Raw genomic sequence first — 25130 nt, forward strand, 5'->3', positions numbered from 1 at the left:
TAAAGTTGAAAAAGAAATTTTAATCTTTGTGGTCTTAAAATATACTGCTATTTTGCAAAAGGCAAAGTTCCCATTTTTCCCCTACATTTGATGCATTTAATTCCATGGATACTTTACGGTAGCAACTGATAACTGAACTGCCTTTTAAATAGCTTCTTTAATTTCCAAAGGAATGAAATAAGATTTTTTAAAATTCCACCAAAGTCTACTAGGAACAACAGCATAATAACGCAATTTCTATTCATTTCTTGGCGTAGAAACAAATTAAGGTTTGGCACAATTGTTAACTTCAGAATTCAACTTGTCCTATCCCTCCCACCCAACACAGCCAACCCTGGCCCCTCAAAAAAACCCTTCAGGATTTAAAGCAATTAAAACAACTATGTGCTACTGTTGAATACTATTTACTATTTCATTACCTTCAACATAGAACAACATAGTTTTCACAGAACGTATCTTCCCCCCCTTCAACACCTGATTTATTCTAGCAAATACTTCCAAGGCAATCTTTGATTTCAATTGACCCAGAAGCACTGCCAAACCTTTGGATCAATCCAGGCGCAGGCCTGGTGGCCTTTCTAGGACAAGCAGCTCCAGCAACATCAATGCAGCCCAAACCACGTCCTGTATAAACATGGACTGATAGGATTTGGTCAAAGAAACCCCCATCCTAACAATGGCACTTTATGCAATCCTGTCCAAAACATAAGGATAATTTGTTAATAGGTTAACATCTCCCAGCATTTCTGGAGTCATTCTCGAGGAGAGAAACATGAAAGCACTTTGGGGGTCCTGGTTTTTTGTCTGAATGCTCACTCAACAAACGTCCATCGTGGCATATTTTGAGATGAATCCAAATCATTTCAAAAGCATTCCTAAAGAACAGAACGTTACACCCCAAAGCTAGTGAGATTCAACCACTAATTTTTCAGAAGTTTGGACACTTGCATGGAAATAGACTGGGCCGTCCATGTGTTATTAATGAGAACAAGCAAAGTGAAAGATGAAGATCATTTTGACAAGGGTTCAAAACTGCGTTCTTGAAAAAGACCGGATGTGAAAGAAAGGCAAGTTCAATATTACATCCCAAGATGACTCCAGGCTCCGTTCTGAATACAGTTCATTATATCAGATTTCGGTTGCGTGAAAACACTTTCAGTCGGCTCCGTGAGTTATTAGTCTGTGCAGCAACAGACATGCATATAATAGTTGTGAAGAGGATGATCATCTACTACCCTTTAAAAAAAATATCTTCAAGAGCAGAACAAAGTTCTACTTATTATGGCCAATATCTCAGTCCTGCTCAAATGTCAAGCAAATTTTCAATGGAAAATGGTTCCCTGCCACCTGGCTAAAAATTTAATTCCCTTGAATTCTTTAAAAGCAACCAGGAGGAGAGGTTTTAATCAGAGAAAATTGTCCTTGTAACATTAATCAGAACAACTTAAACTGTCTATAAACTGGCTGCAGTGACCAATGTCTGTTTGATGTAAACAGTCATATCCTGCAGACGTGTAATACTTCCAACAGTCGCTTGAGACTTTAGCATTTCCTCTTGTGGTAACTAAAGCTGGAGTATATTTTGTTATTTCAAGTGATTAATTCCCACAAAAGGGCCCCAATGGTTTAGTAAACTTTAAAGTGCTTTTTTGAGTCAGTTTCTTCTCAAACATGGATTTGTCTTGAGGTGGAGCTTTGAGGCCCGGAACTAACTGATATTATTGATATGGCTGGATTTTGCTATCCCTTTTGAACTATCACCAAAAACAAAACAAAACAAAACCCTGGCTTTCACGACTGTTCAAAGACTAGACGGTAATTTTAAGTTATCTAGAAAAAAATGCAGATTGCCAGATGCAAAAGGAAAAATAAAATAAAAAGAGTATAGCAGTTCTAATTGAAATGGAATTTAAACTGGAAAGGTCCCCCAGAACTGAAGGGGTCAAACCCTTGCCAGGAATTCCAAGATCGGTGAAAAGGGTGACCTCCCCCTTGCTGGCTCTCAGCATCCAATGGGTCTTCTCCTGCATCAAACTTCTTCCGCATTTCTATAAAAGATACAAAGATGGCAATCAGCTGAATCAGACGTAGAGACAAAGGAACTCCATAAGCTTTCATCCAAATGTTTTGATTCTAAAGCCAGTAAAGCATCAAGCACAAAAAATGAACAAATACATAAAAAGCAGTGATGTAAGCATAGGCATAGCTGCACTCTAAAAAGAGAGAGAGAGATAGCAAAATATTTTGAAACTTGCTTGCCCTTCACAGACAATTTTCTCCAAAGGGCAAAATATTTATTCAGAATAATCATTCATTCATTCATTTATTCATTCAAGCAACCCTTCCAGTCCGTGGAAAAATGTTTCTTCACGGAATCGGTCCCCTGGTGCCCAAAAGGTTGGGGCCCACTGATCTATAGCCTTCCTCCTGCTTAATTTCCACATCCAGATAAGCCAGTCACCAGCTGAAACCTGGGGTCACATAATAAAAGAGGAGAGTTGGAAGGTCTTCTAGTTCAACCCCCTGCTCAATCAGCAGACCCTGTACCATTTCAGACAGATGGCTGTCCAATCTCTTCTTAAAAACTTTCTGTGATGAAGCACCCACATCTTTTGAACCCACAACAGCCGCTCCACTGATTAATTGTTCTCAGTGGTTGGATCTCTCCTTTGTAAGTTTTCATCCATTACTTTTTGTCCTGCCTTCTGGTGCAGAGCTTAGTAAAGGAAGAGGCAAAAAAGCAGGAAACTAAGCATGTGTCAAGGCTTTGATACATTGGAAGTCCACATCTGTACTCCTGGAACCACACAGCCCCCAAATTCCCTCCTCACAAATCATTGTAGCTGATATTCAATGGCTGCTTAATCTGTTACTGAGGTTAACTATATTGTTGGATTTACACAACACATAAAACACTTATGAGTGTGAAGCTTGGTTAACATTCATCAAGCTTCAATTATTAGGTTAAGTGTATTGTGTGAACATGGCCTCAAACTTAAATGTAATAGTTTTAAACAGAATGTCAGAGGGAGAATCACCGTGAATGAGTTTTAACCAGAAAGCTAATAAACATACCTATTGCCTGTTAAGAAAAATCTCAAGGATAGCTCTAAAGCACAGAAGTTGGATGTGCAGCTAGCACCAAAAATGCTACTATTTTATTTCACTATACCTGTATAAGCCATTTATCAAGCTCTCTGGCCCATTTATCAGTTGAATCCCTTCAAAAATGAAATAACCTCAATAAACACAGCACTGGACATCAAAGGAAAATGAATGTTGATTGGTCGTCATAAAGATGAAGTGAAAAACAACCCAATTGGCTCGCTTCTTATTCTGAAAGTAAGAAATCAGACAAGCTACACATTTATCTACCTGGATCTGTGAGGACTTCTTTGGCAGCTGCAATATCAATAAACTTTTTCTCTGCTTTCTTCTTCTCTTCTTCATCCTGAAAATTATCTGGGTGCCACTGCATTGCCATCTTCCTGTAGGCTTTTATGATTTCCTGTTTCCTGGCATTCCTGTCAGAAGTATAAGAAATAACTTGGAAATTATCTTTTCATGCTATGATAAAACTTTTTTAAAAAGAAGCCGAGATCCCTGTCAGAAGATGGGAATTCAAAGTCTTTGGCTGTCCTCTTAGCAGGTACCATCTTGTATTATATGGCTTAACTTCTGTGTAACATGGAAATATGCAGAATGATGACTCCCTGCACCCAGGATGCTCAATTCCTTTCAAGCACTAAATTTCTCTACATTCAGCATTCTATGTTGCCTTTATAAATTTCTTTCTTTAGTACAGAACTTCCTTAAGGTAGTTTTGAGTTACAGGCTTTATAAAAAGATAATACAGCATCTAGTGACCACTCATTCAGCAAACATTTAAACCTATAAAGGTGCTAAATGATTGGGAATTATGACCAATCTTTGAAGTTCCCGTGTCTCCACAGTCATGTGATCTTGAGTTCCAACATTCCCTGCTGGCTTGCCACAAAGCAAAGACAATGGGGAAGCTAGAAGGAAGTTGGAACTTGTAGTCATGTGAGGTCCTCATTTACTGGCTGCGAGTGGGACCGCCTCAACTGTTGTCACAAAACAGCATGGTCATGTGATGGCACATTTTATAATCCCATCGTTTAGTGATGGCAGTTCCTGTCCGAATTGCCACTTTAAATAGAGGACTACTTCTATAGCCTCTTGAAGAAAAAGCAACATTTAAGGAAACTATAGGGGCTTGGCAATTGCTAAATGCTTACCTTTTAACTCCTAAAATTTTATAGTAGTCCCTCTTTTGAGACTGTTTGAGCATCCGCTGGGCTTTCTCAAGGCTTTCCAGAATCTGTTGGTCATTATCGCTGTATTTTTTAGCAGTTTCATAGTCCTGGATAGCTATCACAAAGACAACAAACAGAGTTCATTTAGAGTTTTGCAGTACAGTAATTCATTTCCAGCCTGGCCAGATTACAAATGGTATATTTATTTAAAATTGGGTAAAGGAAAACAAAGAATCTTTATGCAGTTAAAGTGTACCTTCTTCATACATTTCTTCTTGCAAGTATGCTTCAGCCCGATCTTTGAGGGCATTTACATTTTCTGGCTCCAGCTGCAGAATTTCTGTGCAAACTTTAATGGCTTCTGTCATCTGTTGATTCTGAAAAAAGTGAGATGAACCAATGAGGACAATAATAGCAATAGCACTTAGACTTATATCGGTATATTCATAGTGCTTTTACAGCCCTCTCTAAGCGGTTTACAGAGTCACCATATTGCCCCCAGCAATCTGGGTCCTCATTTTACCCACCTCGGAAAGATGGAAGGCTGAGTCAACCTTGAGCCTGGCGAGATTCGAACTGCCAAATTGCAGGCAGCTGGCAGTCAGCAGAAGTAGCCTGCAGTACTGCATTATAACCATTGTGCCACCGTGGCTCCATAAGAAGTTTTGCCCAGTGAACTAAATGTTTACCTTTGAAAAGCAATGACAGATTCTCTCTTTGGCTCGAGTAGTGTAGATAGGAACATTTGTCACCATCTTCATAACAGCTTCATACTTCTCAGTGGCTTCCTGATACCTATTTACATTAAGAAAGAAAAACATCAGTGTATATTTATTAAATTTAGGAAAACAAATTATATTGTTCTGTATATTTTACAGAGGGCAAGGTAAATACACCAGTGCTCCATTTTAGACTGAAATAACAACACAGACCTCATATTTTACCAATTGGTTTTCAGTGAGTTGGGAAAATGGCAGGAAATTGTTTCATTAGTTTTCAATATTGCTGATTACGGAAAGCTGCAGGAGTTGCAGAAACTCTTGCAGATCAGATGGAGACTATACCGTTGCCACAAACCATGACATTAAAAATTCCTGGAGCAAAAGCCGCTTCTCTGAGAAGTAATTGGGATCATCCATCATGCTCATAACCATGCCCTTTTAATGGATATTGGGTTCCAATTAAAGAATTGGAAATAAACAGCAAAAAGCTAAATACAAATTTAATCTAGAAAGTTATAAATAAATTAAGGATCCAGACAAATTTGGAGCAGTGAGACATTTACTCTAAGATTTTGAAAATAATTAAATAAAATAAAAAGCTTTTTGCAGGAACCAAATTGTTTTGTCTATCTTAAGTCACAAGAGAGATTTAAAATTTTCTCATTATACAATTGGACACTGGAAGGAACTAAAGATTCCAGGCAGAAAAGGAAAAAGTGTAAATTTGTTTTTGGTTTTAAGTTAGTACAGAGATCTACAAAATAATACAAATTGTTATATATTTTAAATACTTCAGGAGATTTTCAAGGAATGGACCCAGAAATTAGTTACAATGTTAGCAATGATGCTGGCTTTCCATGAATAGACTATGTCCAAAAGACGTTAATGGAAAAATGACAAATGTGAAGCAATTTTTACCCTATAAAGAAATAGAATGGAAATACATATGACAGGCCAAAAAAATGCCCTTGGTAAAGCTTACTACTGGAGTTACAAAAAAAGTTAGTTAAAAGTTTTTAAAATTTAAAATTTAAAATAAGGCTGCTGAAAAAAAAACCCATGTGAATAGCAATAGCACTTATACTTATATACTGCTTCACAGTGCTTTACAGGCAGTCACAGAATGGATCCCACTTGATAAAAAGCGCCCATGAAAGAGATCTAAAACAAGATGGATCGCAAGTATTGTGGGCCCAATTGGCAAAAGAAAGCTCAGGACCGTATTGGTTGGAAATATGTGGAAGGGGCCTTCATCCTGCAGTGGATAGACAATGGTTAAAATAGTGATGAAGATGATGAAAACAAAGTTATGGCTAGGCAACAGAAAAAGGTCTTAACAGCAAGAACTATTCAACAGGGACACCAAATGCCTTGGAGGGTGATGGACTCTCCTTCATCCCAGTCTTTTTAATCAGAGGCTGGATGGCCATCTCTTGGGGATATGGTAATGCAGTGCAGACAATTCCTGAACTGGCAAGGTGATCTTTGTAAGGAGTCACAGAGAGGAAACTCAACCACGAAAACAAAACCACAAAATGGAGGACTCACCTTCTTTCTTTGATGAGCTCTTCTGCTGAAACAATCTGCTTGTTGAGCTTCTTTACTCGCTTGTAGTGAGAAAAGCACTCCTTATGGTCTTGGTCCAGTTTCAGACATTCCCGCACTTCACTTTGCACACAGGAAACAACAAAGGGGGAGGGAGAATTAGGTTGTGGGATCAAGATGCTGGTGTTAAAACAAACAGAGTTCAGTCCCTGCTCCTAGTCCGTTTGCAAAAGACCCCTTCCTCTTGGTTCACTTCCTCTGCTGAGAAATAGGGATATTAATCGCCCCTCCATCAGAGGTATGGAGAAATGCAACAAAATGTAAAGGCCTTCACACGTTGTGGCTGATTACATTTTTTATATTAAACTAGCTGTACCCGGCCACGCACTGCTGTGGCCCAGTCTTGTGGGTATACAATATTTTTTGACTGAGTGCCAATAATGTCCCTCTGTAGCTCAGGTCACGCCTATTTTGCCTCCGTCCCAGTTTGCTGCGGGTGTAAGAGCTGGTTTCCCAGCTTGCCGGTATAGCCGCCTTCACCTTCGCAACTCTCCACACCACAGACGGCATCGGGGTCCCTGCCAAAGGTATGGCATACTCTGTTAGTCGGGGGGATGCTTGGTGGCCGTTGACATTTCCCGCCATTTTGCTTGTGGGTTTGGCGGCGGCGGCGCTGAGGGGAAAAGACCCGGTTCGCGCCTGCCATTGTGGTGCTGCGACGTTAAAGTCCAAAAAGATAGTATAGCATGTGTTGCTTTTATGTCCAACAGATGGCGTTGTTTTTCAAAAAAGCATGTTTTTACCTGTCACAGGTGTGACATCTATATAATATAGGTATATAAAAACATGCATGTATTCGAATGCAACGTTGTGTCAAAATTTCAAAGCAATCGGTGAAGAACTTTCGGAGATTTACGATTTTGAACAAACGGACATTTACATTTTTATTTATATAGAGGATTGTTAGTCATGGGGACTGGGAATTGCATTCTCCTGCTTGAAGACATCCAAGAAAAACGTCACCCATTCAAGAAATATATTCATCCACTCTAGAATGTCTATTAAAGGAATTTCAGAATATACAGCATGGACAAGCTGCAAAACGAGGGCATTTATACAGAAGAATTAGTAATTTTTCCAATTCTTTAATATAAATTTAAAAAATGCCAATTGTATACATAGTACATTGCTTGGAATCAATAATAGATTTAAAATTATGGGCCCTTTTCATACAACTCAATTGTTACATGTCCAGTATTACTGCTGTCATATCTTGCACCTAGTTTATATACATACACGCACACACACAGAGCTTTTCTCTAGTATTAGCAGAAAAGAAACACAAAATCAACTGATATTCTTAAAAATAGTTAGCAATAATCTCAAATTATTCAGCCGTTCAGAGACTTACTTGCAGTAATAAAATCAATAGAATTTAATTAAATGTATCCTTTTATATCTAAGTATATATGACTTTATGATTCATTATTATTTGAAGCACAGTCATTAACCTTTGTGGCTGGGCTACTGAAAAAAGGATCATATGTTGTATGTTTCTAGTTTTCCTTGAGTCAAGAATCAGACAGTTTGGGCAGATGACATTCATTATATTAGTCGCAATGGATTAATTCATCAATTAATTCGTAACATTGTATCCTTTGCTTAGTTCTTTCCCTCTTGTAAACTACTGTTTAGTAAAAAAGGGGAGAAGTATCTAGGTTTCCCTGAGAAAGGGATACTGAAATGCAGAGGGGAAAAAATAGCATAAATTCAGATTCTGATCGAACACATCAACTTTTTTTTATAGTGCATCTTAACTATGCTACAGTAATATAGTATATTCCATCTTAAAACCTGGCATAAGGGAGCCGTACGGAGGTACACTGAACACTTCTTTCTCCCCCAGGTCATTCTGGAAATTTTCTCTCCCATGGGGAAAAAAGAGAGGAATTTGGAGGCCTGGGAGAACTCCATATCCATGTTTCTTCCTCCTCCTTCAAATAACCTTTCCTTCATCTTGGCAAGGGCATCTTTCCATTCAGTGCATGTTTTCTAAAATTCTAAAGATTTTTTGTTCTCCCCACAGCATTTTACCTTAGAGACATTTCGTGGTCCCCTAATTCATAGTATATTGTGCTGATTTTATAGAAAGCTTCAGTATTATCACTCTTCAATTTGGCAGCAGCCTTCAAGTCATTGATAGCCTTCCCAGGCTCTCCTTCCTTAATGTAGCTTTCAGCTCGAAGTTCTCGCATATCCGGATCCCAAACACAAACCTTGAGAAACCAGAAACGAAAGGAGATTTTAATCCTATTTGTACTTGTTCAAAAGGACCTTCCTACCTAAAAGAAAGCAATAAGCCACACAATGCCATATACGCTTTAAGAATTGGATAACCATCTCTATACACAATCGGAGCAAAACGTTCAACACAATTTTTTTGATTCCTCCGGAGCGAATCTACTTTTAACTGAGATTTTATCTTATCAGGTTAATCTAACCAACACATTTTTTGGAAATTGTGGTTAAATTGGAAAATAATTGGAAAATCTCGGTTAAAAGGAGACTTGCTCTGGAGGATTTCATGAATAAATTTGTAAATTGTTGTGGCAATGGTAAAGAAATTGCTTGCCACTGCCTTCTTCTTGGAGGTTTTTTTCAACTTCCCAATCCGGGCTACAGTTCCAAGATACCCTAGGAATCTCTAATCTAATCAGGTACGCATCAGATCCAATTGTACAGTATTTAGCATTGAAAAAGGTCCAATTGTACAGTATTTAACATTGAAAAGGGGACACAGAGGCTCAGTGGCTAAGACGCTGAGCTTGTTGATCAAAAGGTCGGCAGTTCAGAGGTTCGAATCCCTAGTGCAGCGTAATGGGGTGAGCTCCTGTTACTTGCCTCAGCTTCTGCCAACCTAGCAGTTCGAAAGCACGTAAAAAATTCAAGTAGAAAAATAGGGACCATCTTTGGTGGGAAGGTAACAGCGTTCCATGCGTCTTCGGCATTTAGTCATGCCGGCCATGTGACCACGGAGACGTCTTCAGACAGCGCTGGCTCTCGGCTTTGAAATGGAGATGAGCACCACCCCCTAGAGTCGGGAACGACTAGGACATATGTGCGAGGGGAACCTTTACCTTTTTTAGCATTGAAAATCAGGCAAAGTACTGCCACTCAACTGAAACTTTGCCCAATGAGGGAAACTCTTCTAATTTACAAGCATCTGGTGAAAAAAATATACCTACCTGAATGTTCCTGTGACTCCAAAGTAACTTTTAATTAAAAATTAAAAATTAAAAAGTAATAACCATGCTTACATCTTGGCATCAGTTTCCAGTCTGGGACTTACTTCCAGAATTTTATCCAAGAGAGTGATAGCAGTGTGGTAATCTTTTTCGAGAAAGGCAGACTGTGCTTGGGAACGCAGGCGCCGAGCCTCATCTGACTTCAACAACTGAGCGCGGGCTTCTCCTCCTTCTTTCTCACTGGGGTGAGACAGGAGCTACAAGTAATGAGCACACACACACACACCCCAATTACATGTTGAAATACAAATTCGAACACCTCACCCTGTGTTTGACACCCATCGACAAACCCACAGTAAAACAAAGCCAGGCCTTTGAATTCTTTAGCACAGAAAAATTAGAGCCTAGAAAAAATTATTTTAGATTATTGACTTGGAAATCCAGAACAGGAATGCAGGCAGTTCCCCAGTCACTTCAAAAGAAAATGGCTGCGTATGTCCAAACAGAACAGAAGAGAAAGACCATGGCTCTAAAATGAGTTCTCCCTCTGAAAATGTTGCATCTTGTTATTACCAGACTGTTCTTTTCTGTTCCTTCTTCCCCAAACTTCAGACAACTCACAACAAAGGCAGATGTTGACACATGTCCCCCAAACAGGCAAATAGTCCAAGGGTTCAATACTCAAGTCTGTGTATATTTAGCCTCTCTTTTTCTCCCTTCCTCCCCACTCCCATCTATACTGTATATTATCTTCCTGAGACACATAACAGCAAGTAATTTCAGGGGAATATGTGTATTCTACAAAATCAATGTGCTGAAGACTACAACCTGGGAGCCTTTCCCCAGGCTTCTCTCTCCTTTTCAAGTTCTGTCTGTACAACTTATGTCCCACTCTCAATCCATTCTCACCTAAGTCAAGGACTGAGTTGGCTGCCAAAGGAGGACGTAGGGAAAGGAGAAGAGAAGATAAGCATTAGAAGGTGAAATTTCCATTATTATTATTACTATTATTTTATTTATTAAATTTATATGCCGTCCCTCTCCGGAGACTCAGGGCGGCTCACAATACATTAAAAAAAAAACCATTCTAAAAACATTTAAAAGATTAAAAAACATTAAAAACCTTAGAACGCATTCACACCATTCATGGGCGGATCTCGCCAGATCGCAAAGCGAGATCAACGGCCCCAGGCCTGCCGGAAAAGTCAGGTCTTCACAGCTTTTCGGAAGACCAGTAGGGTGGGGATGGTCCGGACCTCAGGAGGTAATTGGTTCCAGAGAGCTGAAGCAGCCACAGAGAAGGCCCTCCCCCGCGGGCCCGCCAGCCGGCATTGTTTAGCTGATGGGACCCGGAGGAGACCAACTCTGTGGGATCTTACCGGTCGCTGGGAGCTATGCGGTAGAAGGCGGTCTAGAGCTACAGAAGGACCAAAGGCGAGGAGAGGGCTGAATTCCGAGGTGGCGCAGCAGTTAGAGTGCAGTACTGCAGGCTACTTCAGCTGACTACTAGCTGCAGTTCGGCAGTTCAAATCTCACCCGCTCAAGGTTGACTCAGCCTTCCATCCTTCCGAAGTGGGTAAAATGAGGACCCAGATTGTTGGGGGCAATATGCTGACTCTGTAAACCGCTTAGAGAGGGCTGTAAAAGCACTATGAAGCAGTATAGAAGTCTAAGTGCTATTGCTATGGCTATTCTAAAGCAGCTGCAGGTGGACCTCCCTTAGAAGCATAAGGCAGCCTCTCAAGCCCACCAAACGTAAACCCCCCATTTTAATTTTTTTTCAATAAAGGTGAAAAAGGCTACATTATCCGTTACGTATAAATCCTATTTCATGAACCAAACTGAGTTTAATTAAGAATAAGTTAAAATTAAACCAAATAAAATTTCCTTAGTCCTCACTCAATCACTTCTTTGTCCTGGCCCTCTACAATAGGGGTCTCCAACCTTGGCAACTTTAAGCCTGGAGGACTTCAACTCGCAGAATTCCCCAGCCAGCTTTGCTGGCTGGGGAATTCTGGGAGTTGAAGTCCTCCAGGCTTAAAGTTGCCAAGGTTGGTGACAACTGCTCTCCAATACCTTTTGTGGAAATGGAACTGTGCATGTGCTTGCCAACAGCTTGCGTGAACCCTCCCTTTCCCCCACCAAAGTGGGGAAACATTGCAAAGCCAGAAACATTGGAGAACTCTTAAACAGTCCATTGTGCTAGCAAAAGATGTCCATGAAGTTCTAAATGCTTACTACCAATTATGAAAGCTTTCACAAGAACAACATAAAAGTAGCTCTCTTCATGTATAAAGGAACTTTACCAACAAGCCCTCAAAACCCTGGTTTAACATGCACCCTTGTTAAAGGCCATACATGCGGACCAATTGCTGAGCATCCAAAATGCGATCATGTGACTGCAGAGGGCTGGAGTTGAGGGAGTGGCGTCAGAACTTCAAATCCAGTTTATAGCCAAATCTTGGCTTATGATGGATTTCTAAGGAAAAGGACAAGTCAACGACTGCAACTCATATGTATACTAAGCAATGAACCTGGGTTTCTTGAGCTTCTCACTTTATCAGGGACTGTCAACAGGAGCACTTGAGAAGCGACATCAGTATGAATGTTGAATATGACCTCTTCCTCTTGCACCCACCCACGCCTAAAAAAACCACCCCTGGATTCAAAATACTTTTGGATTATTGCTAGAAGCAAATGGAATCATGTTCCAGAACAATGGAAAGAAATGAAAACACAAAATAATCTTATTGGCGGAGGAAAAGAAAACATTTTATTAAACATCTTTGAAGTTAACCAAACACAAGAGAAAGCTGTCACATCAAGTCCTCCATAAGCAGAAAAACCTAAACATTTCTGGACTGAAAACATTTTAACTAAGCTATTCATGCTAACACTGGTCACTTAAAACATTTAGGGTGGCAAAGAAAGAATAAACCATGCCATTCAATTAAGCCCATTGCCTTCCTCTCCTGCTGGGAGAGGAATCCATGGGACAAGGGGGCAAGCGATCAAAGTGCCCACCTACCAAGTTCTTCCCAAGCATCTCAGATAAGCAGATGTTTGATGGTGTTAGAGGTATCGTCACAAGTTGTAAGCTGTCCTAAGTAAAGCTGCCTTTTGCAATTGACTGGTGATGTTTTTGTCAGCGCTTCTAGTGTTCAAGCGGTATTTTTATTTTTTCCAATTATGATTATTTTAGGTATAATATAAATATATAAATTATACATTTTATGTAATAAATGTTTACGTGATAAAATATAAAAATAATTATTATTGTTCACTTTTACACTGGTGGGGGATGCAGTTTTAATAAAGCTAGCCCTCAAGGACAGACTTTGCTGGCCTCTAGTGGAAGAACACAAAATAGATCGAAGTTGTTTTCCCAATTGTGAGCTTTAATTCTTAATGGGAGCACCTGTTCTCCAGGTGATGGGATACAAGGGGGAAAAGCAACTAGAAACTCTTCTACTAGTCAGCTAACAATTACTGTGAAGCTGATCCTTTCACCCCCACCCCTTTTTTAAAACCAAACCTGCACTTTTTTTTTTTTTTAATTTGATTTATATGCCGCCCTTCTCCGGAGACTCAGGGCGGCTTACAATGCGTTAAGCAATAGCCTTCATACTTTTGTATATTTATAGAAAGTCAGCTTATTGCCCCCATAAACTGGGTCCTCATTTTACCTACCTTAGAAAGGATGGAAGGCTGAGTCAACCTTGAGCCTGATGAGATTCGAACTTACAGTAATTGCAGACAGCTGGTGTTAATCACAATGCTTTTAGTCTGCTGAGCCACCAGGCCCGTACTGTTTTCCAGTCAGGCAGGGACTGCCCAGTCCATAGCAGATCAGTTGGCAATGCCTACATCCATTTGAATTATGACTTCAATGTACAAAAGACCACAATGCAGGCCTGCTCTTTATTTTTCTATAAGGGAGCTGCTACAGACAATTCAGAAAACAAATAGAAAAATTCCCTCAGAAATGTATTCAAAATAACTCTCTCCTAATGATTTATTTTTTTAACATATTGCCACCTGGGAAGCTTAAGTAAATGGCTGGGTGCCCGTTTTCAAATCTCATCATTTCTTATTTAGACGGTAATTTTATTTTTCTACATAGTCTAATTGTACCTGAAATATACTAAGCTGCAATTTAGCAAATGATCATTCTAGTTTTTGCATTAAAGGTTTTACGTATCTTCTCTCAATATAGAAAAACCAAATAAGTTGCATAATATTTAACGAACATTAAATAGGCAGTCAAAATAATGTGTTCTTTTTTATTTCAAGGCAGAACAAGCAGTCTTTAGCTTCCTAATATTTATTTTCAATTCTGAGCTCCAGTAAGGGCAAGATCGGTTGAAGAACCATTTTGACTGTTTTATATTGAGGAATGTTGAGTACATACAAAATTAGCAGTGGTGGGTTCCTCCCAGTTCGGCCCGATTCGGCCGAGCCAATAGCGGTGACAATATGACATTACTGAACCGGTTCTCTTTGTTCGGGAGCTGGGCCCTCCCGCCCCCCGTTATTCTTACCTTTTATTTGGCCCTACCCCCAATCTATCGCTGCCTCCCGAGTCCCAGCTGATTGGCTAGAAGGAAAAAAACTGTTTAAACTCTTACTGCCGGCTTCAAAGGGCCGCCCTACAGCTGATCAGTGTTAAAAGGCAGTGTGGTGGTAGACCAGTGCCTCCAAAAACAAATGAGTAGACCGATGCCTCCAAAAACAAATGGGTAGACCGGTGCCTCCAAAAATAAATGAGTAGACCGGTGCCTCCAAAAACAAATGAGTAGACCCGTACAGCTCTGCAAGCAGTTAAAAGCCTCTGCTAAATCAAGCCATGCCCACAAAATAAGCCACACCCACAGAACCGGTAGTAAAAATTTTTAGAACCCACCCCTGAAAATTAGGCGTGAAAATATTGGGAATGCAAACGATATAAAGAAGTAAAAAACAAACAAACAAAAAAACCTGATCTGAAGAAAATTCACGACAAAGCAAATATCTCTTGTCAACTGTATGGATAATAATTACTTCTTTTCTAAATGCAAAACTATAAAGGTGTGTTGTATGTAAATAGCCCAACCTAGGCTGCATTAACAGAAGGATAGAATCAAGATCATGTGAAGTGATACTACCGCTTTATAAGGCCTTGGTAAAACCACACCTAGAATACTGCATCCAATTTTGGTCACAATATAAAAAAAGATGTTGAGACTCTGGAAAGAGTGCAAAGAAGAGCAACAAAGATGATTAGGGGCTGGAGGTTAAACTTAAAACATACGAAGAACGTTTACAGGAATTGGGTAGGTCTAGTTTAATGAAAAGAAGCAATAGGGGAGACATCATAGCAATGTTTCAGTATTTGAGGGGCTGCCACAAAGAAGAGGAGGGTCAACCTATTTTCCAAAGCATTAAAAGGCAAGGCAAGAAACAATGGATAGAAACTAATCAAGAAGAGAAGCAACCTAGAACTAAGGAGAAATTTCCTAATGGTGAGAACAATTAATCTGTGGAATGGCTTGCCTTCAGAAATTTTGGGGGTTTCATCACTGGAGGATTTTAAGAAAAGACTGAACAGCCATTTGTCTGAAATTGTATAAGGCTCTGCTGCTCAAGCAATGGATTGGACTATAAGACTTCCAAAGTCCCTTCCAACTCTGTTATTCTGTTATTTGAATCCATTTTCTTGTCTCTGTGAAACTGGTTGTGTATTTGGAACTCCAAAAAGTCACTCCCCTTCCACTTCTAATTTTGTTGGGGGGAGAGATATAAGGTGTTTTTCTTCTTCTTTTTTTAGCTTTTCCTGCTTCCAGTCAGATATGAAATGTCCCAATGGCACACCCACTGGCAATCTCTGGCCTTCATGCTTTCTAAGTATATTCTGGTGCAGAAAAGGAGTCGGATTTAGGCCATTTCAATGTTAAAAGGAAATTAAAGATGGAGGACAGTAGCACTGTTTACATGGTCCTGATTTCTCGATGACTCTAGCGCTACTCAAATTCCAAACCAAACCATCACCCTAGAGTATACATACAGGGACCACAATACTCAATTCCTTTATCACAGCTGCTACTTCAATTTTGCCTTGAGAAAGCACTTCACTTACCACGCCTTCAAAATCTTCTACAGCTTCATCCAACTTTCCCTGCTTAAGCAGCAGATGGCCTCTTTGTAGTCGTGCCTTTAAAAAAAGTAATAGAAAAGTACATTCTACGTAAATTACATTAAGTAAAATCCTGGAGATTTTGGACATTATCTTACCTTCCCTGACTCATAATGTCCATGGTTTCTACACTTTCTAGTTATATATTTTAGCAATAATATTTAAAAGTATTTATTAGACTCGTTTGCAGCCCATCTTACGTATATCATTATATCAAAATCAAAAGTGTATCATTGCAAATGCAGGCACAATTTAATCATTTTCTTTTAAACTCAAAGGATTTTCAAGTGAATGCATTGTGTACATGGTTACTTTGAAATTCCCTCCAATTATAGTCTCATTGAAAGAGCAAAATAAATGTCAAAATCATTACTGCTGAGAGAAAAAAATATTTCTGGTTAGACACCTAAGGAGTCAAAAAAGGAGTCAATATGGCAGTTGCAGCTGCATGGTCAAAGTCTTGCTTCATTTTTTTCTTGCATTATAGCTACTGTCCTGATTTTTTTAAAATATATGCACACAAAAATGCTTGTGCTGAATTTACTTTGGTTTCAACACAAGGCAAAGTTAAATTATTGTATGCTACTCTAAAAAAATCTAGATCACAATTTGAATCTTAGATAAGATCCAAATTTAAAAATATAATTCTTGGCAACAAAATTACTAAATATTGAAATAAATTGCAATATCTCCAGAACTTTCCAATTTTTAAAAGTGTTACTTCGTTATTCAAAATATAGATCAGCATTATGTTTCTAAAAACATACATCTTGCAAGCACTAGAAATATTATAAATATTGTTGATATAATGGCATCAGGATATATAGTGCTGTTGTATATCGCATTATAATGAGGAAAGGCTACTTAAGAATCTAAAAAGGATTTAAGAATCCCTCTGCACATACTTTCAGCAATTTGCAGCTATGCCAAAAACTTCATCCCCCAATCTTCAAGGGTATTAATACTCCTCAAAGTAATCAGAGCAAATTCACATGCCGAATTAGTACTATGGAACTCCTGTCTCCCCAGCTAGAATTTCAGCCTGTATTTAATCTCCCCAAGTTGTATGATAATTGAGGTTTCCTGTTAGATTACACTACTTACTAAAAAAGAAAAGAGACAGACTCCCCTTTAAAAGGCAACAGAAAAATGAAGACCAAAAGCCATTTCCAGCCACCCCGAAGGAATCTTTAGAAAGTACTGCTTACCGATGTAAAATCCTGCTTTAATTCGACTACCCTGCTTAAATCACGAATGGCAGCTTTTGATTTGCCCATGGCTAGATATACTGTGGCTCTTCGGTAATAAGCAAGGTAGTTATCGGCATCTCCTTCTGCAAGAAAAAAAAAAAGTAGCAATCAGAACATAGCCTTAAGTCAGCCAAGGCTTTGGAGAAAGGAGCAAGTAACAAGGAGGAATACAATTAGTGTGTGTGTGTCTGTGTGTGACATCGCATATAACTCAAGGAAGGAATGTTTCCAGCAATGTAGGCACTGTAATGAAATTTTAACAGCAGTATGCATAGAACATCTATCGAATCCCAGTCTGCTTAAAGGCTTTACAGAAGTGGGTATTTAAGGAAGTTGAGCCCCAACGTGCTACAGCTTCTAATCTCTAACTACAGACTCACATGTGTGGAAAATTATTTTACAATTTGGTTGTTTAGATTCTACATCTTTCTCTTGTGGAAGACCAAATAATTGATCAGAAATGGAACATCCTTTTCGCCATCCCTGCTAATAAGACTTTAACATGTACCTGGCAAAAATATACCAGCCTTTTCACTTAATTCCTGTTTGAGAAGTTAGATTATTTTGGACCTGTGAACCAAGTATAAAAACATTCATTCAGCAATTAGAATTCTCACCAAGAATAAATTTCTCAACCCCTAATTTTAATCTCATACATATTATCTAGGCCAGAGGGAGCGAAAACCATATATTTAGAAGGGAAGCTCAGCAGTCTTCAAGTACCTACCTATGGCAGCATGGAAATGCGACAAAGCATCTGCCAGCTGCCCAGCTGCCAGCAGCTTTTTTCCCAATTCAAGCTGCTTTTCTACTTCTGCATTTATGCCACATTGTACTCCTGAAGGAAGAGTGGGAAAAAAACACAGATCAGTTTTTCTTTTCTTTTCTGCATTTCTCAAAAAATGGAAATCAAAAATAACCAATATCTCTAATACCACCAATAGATGAAATCAGGCCTACATGGCTAGAAAAGGTGGCAAGTCCAATGTTCCCAAATGTGCCCTTCCCCTGGGTTCATGCTATATCTACCTCTGCTTGTGACCATCCGGAGGTTTCTCTCAGCTCTCTCCACATCTTGGTCCCTCCTCCCAGGCTTACAAGTCATACAATCAATAGATAGAATCAACATACAAGGAAGCTACATAACCCATCGTGTCCCACAGTGACCCAACCATACTGGTACTTGGTTACCTCAGGGGTCCAAGCCCTTCTAGGGAAAGAACAACCAGGGCCACTTGCCACCCGGAGACTAGGCCAAAGCCACCATACCTAAAAGTGGCAGGGTGGACAAAAACCAGGAAAAGCTCTTTCAGGGAAAAGAACCAAGTCGTTAATGGAAAACGACAAAAGTTGGGCCTGAGCACATGGAAAGCCCCTCCCCGCCAATACTGGGAGATAAAAAGAGGTCCTGAAGCCAGTCCAGTCTTTTTTAATTGTTTTTGGATCCCATACTTGGCGGCTAGTGCCTGGCTGCCTAGTAGTGGACGCTGGGTAACTGTGGATGAGTGTGTGTGCATGTAAAAGCAAAAATATATCAGGAAAAGATTGCTGTTATTTTAAATTCATTGGGTCTCTGTGTACTTTAAAGAACCGTTTGTGCCTTTCTGTTCAGTGATTTGGGATTGAGTGTGGCAATTTTCCAGGCCTTTGAGTGTATGAGTGAGTGACCATAAGCTGAACCTGAGAGCACACTTGTATTACACCACCCATCATCAGGGTCAAAGATCACAAACCCCTAAGGGTCAGAAAAACACCCCCTTCTTAGGCCCAGGGAAGATCCCTGGTTGAGTAATGCCAGAGCCCAGCAAGAAGGGTCAAGCTATCAGTGGCCTCAAAGCTGTCAGAAAACCCTAAAAAGCACACCATCATCCCCAAGCCCAGCAGTACCTGAGCATGTCCCACAATCTCCATCCTCACTCCAGAGTAGCCCTCAGGACCCTCCATAAGCCCAGAGATAGTTCACGAAGACCAAACCAGCCCACGTCTCAGCAACCCAAAGCCCAAGGGTGATGCAGAAATTAAAAAGCCTCTTGTAGCCACTTCCCAGGACTCTGAGCCACAACAGCTTCAGTAGCATCTCCACCTCCCACCCACCTTTCACATCTCCAGCGTTCCCAATAGACTGCCAAGTAGCCTCTACATGTGTCTACAGAGCCTCCATATTCCCAGCAGCCTCCTTGTTGCCTATGTGGTGTTCAAGCTCACACAGAGTTCCTAGGCATCTCCAATGCTTCCATGGAGCTGAGGAATACCAGCCTCTCCAACCTATTCACTTCATCAACTAATACTTTAATATGCATAAAAATAAAGCCTATCAATAAAGGTTGCATTACTGTAACAATAATGATCTATTGTATTGTTGCTGCTTAAGTTAATTATAATCAATCAATCAAATGGAAGGGATGGTTTGCATATATCAATAAAGAAGACTTGTGATCTTACTCCTCTTTGGTATAGCAATACCCATTGGGACTACTATATTGGTCAATAAATCAATTTATGCTTCAACGTGTATTGTACATGTCTGGACTCTAATATGCATGCACATATATACAACCCCTCTGGATTCCATATATGGGCATCACACACTTGTTCAATTGACCAATGACATAACTGAATTACTCTTCCTAGAACTAATACAACAACCAAAGCTTCAACTTTAGTCTCTACACAATGCTTAACAATAGAATTTCCACAGAGCTCAGTCCTCTCTCCGTTCCTTTTTAACAGCTACATGAAGCCAATGGGTGAGATCATCCATCACCATAGGTTGAGGTATCTGCAGTATGCCGATGATACCCAACTCTATATTTCTACCCCTAGTGACCCAAACTATTGCTGCCCTCCCGTGGTACCTGGAGGCTATGGTTGGATGGGGGACAACAGCCTTCGACTGAACGCAGGCAAGACCAAATGGCTTTGGGTGCATGGAGCCCCAAGATCCAGGATGTCAACCTTTACCAAGAGCCTTGGTAGCGCAGCAGACTAAAGCACTGTTAAGTAACACCAGCTGCCTGCAATTACTGCAAGTTCAAATCTCACCAGGCTCAAGGTTGACTCAGCCTTCCATCCTTTCGAGGTAGGTAAAATGAGGACCAGGTGTGTGGGGGCAATAAGCTGACTTTGTATAAAAAAGAACACCGCTTGGGGGGGGGGCTGAAAGCTCTACTAAGCAGGTATATACAAAAGTATGAAGGCTATTGCTTAACGCATTGTAAGCCGCCCTGAGTCTCCGGAAAAGGGTGGCATATAAACCGAACCAATAAATAAATAAATAAATAGATAGTTCTAGATGGGATGGGACTAGTCCAGATGGATCAGGTCTGCAACTTGGGGTCCTCCTGGACTGGTGACCCCTGCTCAAAGAGCAGGTGGTAGTTACAGCTAGGAGAGCCTCTGCACAATTACGAGTTGTGCACCAGTTGCAGCCTCTTCTGGATCAGGAGTTCCTGCGCTCAGTCATTCAAGACCTAGTCATTTCACAGTTGGACTATTGCAATGCACTCCATATAGGGCTACCCTTGAAGAGCATTCAGAAGCTACAGCTGGCGCAGAGTGCAGTGGTGCAGGCAACCTCAAGGGTGGCCCTTATATTACTACTGCTCTGTGAGCTGCACTGGCTGCTGGTTTGCTTCCTGGTGCAATTCCAACTATTAATTAGTTTTAAAGACTTTAATGATGTGCGTCCAGGCTACTTAAAGGATTGTCTCATCCAGGGATGAAATCTAGCAGGTTCTGGAGAACTGGTAGCAGAAATTTTGAGCAGTTTGGAGAACCGGCAAATATCACCTCTGGCTGGCCCCAGAGTGGGGTGGGAATGGAGATTTTGCAGTATGCTTCCCCTGGAGTTGAGTGGGAATGGAGATTTTGCACCCCTGCCACGTCCGCCAAGCCATGCCCACAGAACCGGTAGTAAAAACATTTGGATTTCACCACTGGTCTCATCCCAGTGGGATTGGCCTGCCCCACCTGTGCTACCATGTTTGCGGGCTCCATCGAGCAGGGTATTTTGGCTGGCGGGGTCAAGGAAAAGAGCTTTCTCTGCCGTTGCGCCTGGCCTTGGGAACATCTTACCCTCCCCATAGAATGAGGTCAGCTCCTATCCTCCTTACCTTCTATAAGAACAAAAGACCTGGCTCCACAAGTTGATTTGGGGCTCCAATGGAGGGGTTTCACATTGGCGGTAGTTCATAGATTAATAACAGATACTACCTCCCCCCTTTTCATCATACTCCCTCCCTCCCCATCTTTTTAACTAGACTGATTTTTTTAACAGTCTTGTATTTGAATTATTAGACTTTATTGTTCTATCTTTTGATATTGTAACACTCTCAGAGTTAGTGTGGGGTAAAATGGATGGCTAATAAATTTTACAAATAAATAAATGACTCCATCCGGCAGTGATGCTGTCTATCCCACATTTTTCTAGCTTACCAAGAAATAGGTTGTTTTCTACTTTGTCAAATGCCTTATTGAAGTCCATGTGTACTGTGTCCACAGTGTTTTGCTGGTCCACTAAAGGGTTGATTTAATTATTTCGGAAATTTGGGCAAATTTCAGCAAAACAGAAAATGGGCATTTACCAGTTCATGGGCTAAATTCCTAAACACAATTCATATGAAGTAAAAGGCATTGATTAAATGAGCACAGCTTGCATAGAAGCTACAACATTTTAATTTTAGAGTTATGGTCCCAGGACTATACCTGCAAATGCCAACTTTCTAAGAACCACCTACAGTTCCATGAGAACAGAGGCTACCGTTAGAATATTTTGAGCTTTTCCTGTAAGGACAATACCTCCCTTGGGGATAGATATTTCCCCCTTCTTCATGAACCTTTTCAACGTCATTAATTTGATCCCACTCGTCAAAAGCAGAACTGTACCATTTATATCAATGCTTTTTCAACCTTGGCAACTTGAAGGTGTGGGCTTCAACTCCCGGAATTCCCCAGCCAGCTAATATCTAATATTTTTTTTTAATTGTATTTGTCAAGAACGTAGTAGGTAATAAGTATAAACATAGATTGGATACATAGAATAGATAAAAAAGAGGAAACATTAGGACAGGGACGGTAGGCACGCTGGTGCTCTTATGCACGCCCCTTACAGACCTCTTAGGAATGGGGTGAGGTCAACAGTAGACAGTTTAATGTTAAAGTTTTGGTGGTTTGGGGAAAAAATACAGAGTCAGGTAGTGCATTCCAGGCATTGACCACTCTGTTGCTGAAGTCGTATTTTCTGCAATTGAGTTTGGGGCGGTTTACCTTGAGTTTATATCTGTTATTTGCTCGAGTATTGTTGTGGTTGAAGCTGAAGTAGTCATTGACAGGTAGGACTTTGTGGCAGATAATTTTATATACTACGCTTAGGTCAGACCGAAGTCAGCATAGTTCTAAGTTGTCTAAGCCCAAAATTTGGATTCTGGCATAAGGTATTTTATTGCGGGTAGAGGAATGGAGGACTCTTCTCGTGAAATATTTCTGGATTCTCTCGATTGTATTTATGTCCGATATGCAGTGCGGGTTCCGGACAGATGAGCTGTATCCGAGAATTGGTCTAGCAATTTTTTTTTTTAAATTAAACATTTAATCTCCAGTTTAGATATTTATCTAGTAATATGGGGCTGGGGAATGAAGTCCACACACCTTCAAGGTTGAGAAACACTCGTTTTCTTTCCAAGGGAGTTTCACTGTAACCTTCTCTACAAGGAAGGCTGTAACTTCCACCTTTGCGACGATCCAAAGCGAGACCATGTGTTTTTAGCCCTATAGCAGAGGTCTTCAAACTTGGCAGCTTTAAGACTTGTGGACTTCAACTCCCAGAATTCTCCAGCCAGCATAGCTGGCTGGAGAATTCTGGGAGTTGAAGTCCACAAGTCTTAAAGCTGCCAAGTTTGGGGACCCCTGCTCTATAGGAAGAAGATTTATAATGCATGCACTTTAACCCGTTTCTACCAACTCCCTCCACCCCAACATACGCCTTCCTGCCTCCGCCCCGCCGCAACTCCCTTCTCTCGCCCAAGTCCCTAAATTTCCCACGTTAACAATTGCCAAACCAGCAGCAAAACTTTCTCTCACCCTCGTAGTGGAGATCCCAGAGCACCAACAGCAACGGAAGCGTCGAGCCCAGCTTGTGAACGCAAGTCCGAGGAGAAACCATGACGGCCCGCAGCCACCCGCGAGCAACCGCCGAACTCGCTCGGGAAAGTTTACCTCGGAGAACTCTGGAAACTCTTTTAACATTCTAAACCAGGATCCCCGGGGTGGGTCGTGGGAGGCTCTGATTGGCTGGCCCGCCCGCCGTCCCGCCTCTCGCTAGGTGAACGTGGAAAGCAGGAGAGGCTACTGTCAAAAGTCTCCGCCCACTTTCGCTCGAGTATGCGCGTTAAGGGCAGGTGAAGCTGAGCTGACGAAACAAGCGCCCTCACTTCGCCCCCGTTTGCGGCTCAGTAAAAGGCGAGCGGAAGAACGACGTTTGCGGCTGAGAAAACCTTCGCGGGGAATTATTAGGTTGGTTTTTTTTTTTTTAAACTTCTCCAGAAAGACAGAATCTTTGACTTTCACGGGATTTTTCTTGTGACTGTACGCAGGAAAACGCTGAAGACTATATTAAAGCTCCACGGCAAGTTGTTATCCTGGGAAACAACTGTTAATTACTCAAATCAGAAGGAAAGTAAAAGATCAAGTAACAAGTTAGTCACATTTCAGTCTCAGTCCTGGACTGCAATCAACAGAGATCTCGTTAAATATTAGTATTGGGATCACTTTAAAGATATACTGCCTTGGTAAGACTACACTTAGAATAAAAGCCCAGAATCATCTGAAATGATATAGTTTTTTCCTGCTTGAACAGGGGCTGGATTAGAAGACTTCCAAGGTCCCTTCCAGCTTCTCTTCTCTTCTCTTCTCTTCTCTTCTCTTCTCTTCTCTTCTCTTCTCTTCTCTTCTCTTCTCTTCTCTTCTCTTCTCTTCTCTTCTCTTCTATCCCATCCCATCCCATCCCATCCCATCCCATCCCATCCTATTATTTTTCTATTCTATTCTACTCTACTGTACTCTATTCTATTCTTATTCTATCTATTCTGTCATCTTGAAGTGAGATGGGTGGCAAACAAATCTAATAAATACCGGTAATAAATAAAGATTCCAGTTCTGATATAAAAAAGACATTGAGATTCTAGAAAGAGTGCAGAGAAGAGCAACAAAGATGATTAGGCTATTACAATATTTGCCTGAATGAAGGCATGGTTTCTATCATGTCTCTTATGTATCTGACCCCATGTGGGTATTTTATAAAATGTAAGAAATCAATTGTTTCACTGATTCAGTACGTATCTGCATCCCTTTTTAAGTTTGGGAAATTTATGCAAATGAGTTATTTTCATAAAGGCTAAAGACACCTTCAAGTCTAATTCAAATCCTACTGATCAGGGGTGGGTTCTACTTACCTTTACTACCAGTTCGCAATGGGATTGCGCGCACGCCAAACTTCTGCGCATGCAGACCAAACCGGGGGCAACCCACCACCACTGCTGCTGATGTGAACAGTCATAAAATATTACAGCCATTTGCTGCTGGTTTCTCACACAACATTTTACAACTTCCCAGTCTGCAACCCAATACAGTAGTTGCCATCTCAATACTAAGGTAGTATTTGCACTAAGATACAAAAATAGCCCTCACTTACCAAATATCCTATTTAGCAATTTACAATGGTATAAAAAACAGCTTGTGACCAATCCTCACATGTATGATCACTGCAGCATTCCAAGTCACATGATCATCATTTGTTTGTTTCACAACTGGCTTCCCACAAGCAGAGTTAGTGGAGAACACAGTAGAAAAATCTCAAGATGCAGTCATATGCACTTAACGACCATAGGTGATTCAGTTAACAACTAAATACAAATTGAGGTTGT

General features: G+C 40.5%; 1 protein-coding gene across 1 annotated transcript; it reads right to left on the reverse strand.

Annotated features, from left to right (window-relative positions):
• DNAJC3 (DnaJ heat shock protein family (Hsp40) member C3) lies at window positions 1-23591 on the reverse strand. The gene is made up of 12 exons (XM_034417641.3): window positions 23290-23591; window positions 17939-18049; window positions 17170-17294; window positions 15905-15979; window positions 9894-10046; window positions 8639-8820; window positions 6548-6667; window positions 4967-5072; window positions 4534-4654; window positions 4260-4392; window positions 3376-3524; window positions 1-2048 (listed from the first exon to the last, which is right to left on the reverse strand). Exons 1-12 carry the CDS (start codon window positions 23369-23371, stop codon window positions 1894-1896), a joined length of 1512 nt encoding a protein of 503 aa, XP_034273532.1. The 5' UTR covers window positions 23372-23591; the 3' UTR covers window positions 1-1893.
• Between the last annotated feature and the right edge of the window lie 1539 nt (window positions 23592-25130).

This window comes from Pantherophis guttatus, chromosome 5, assembly GCF_059756535.1.
Source record: "Pantherophis guttatus breed Tessera chromosome 5, ASM5975653v1, whole genome shotgun sequence".
Classification (NCBI taxonomy): Eukaryota; Metazoa; Chordata; class Lepidosauria; order Squamata; family Colubridae; genus Pantherophis; species Pantherophis guttatus.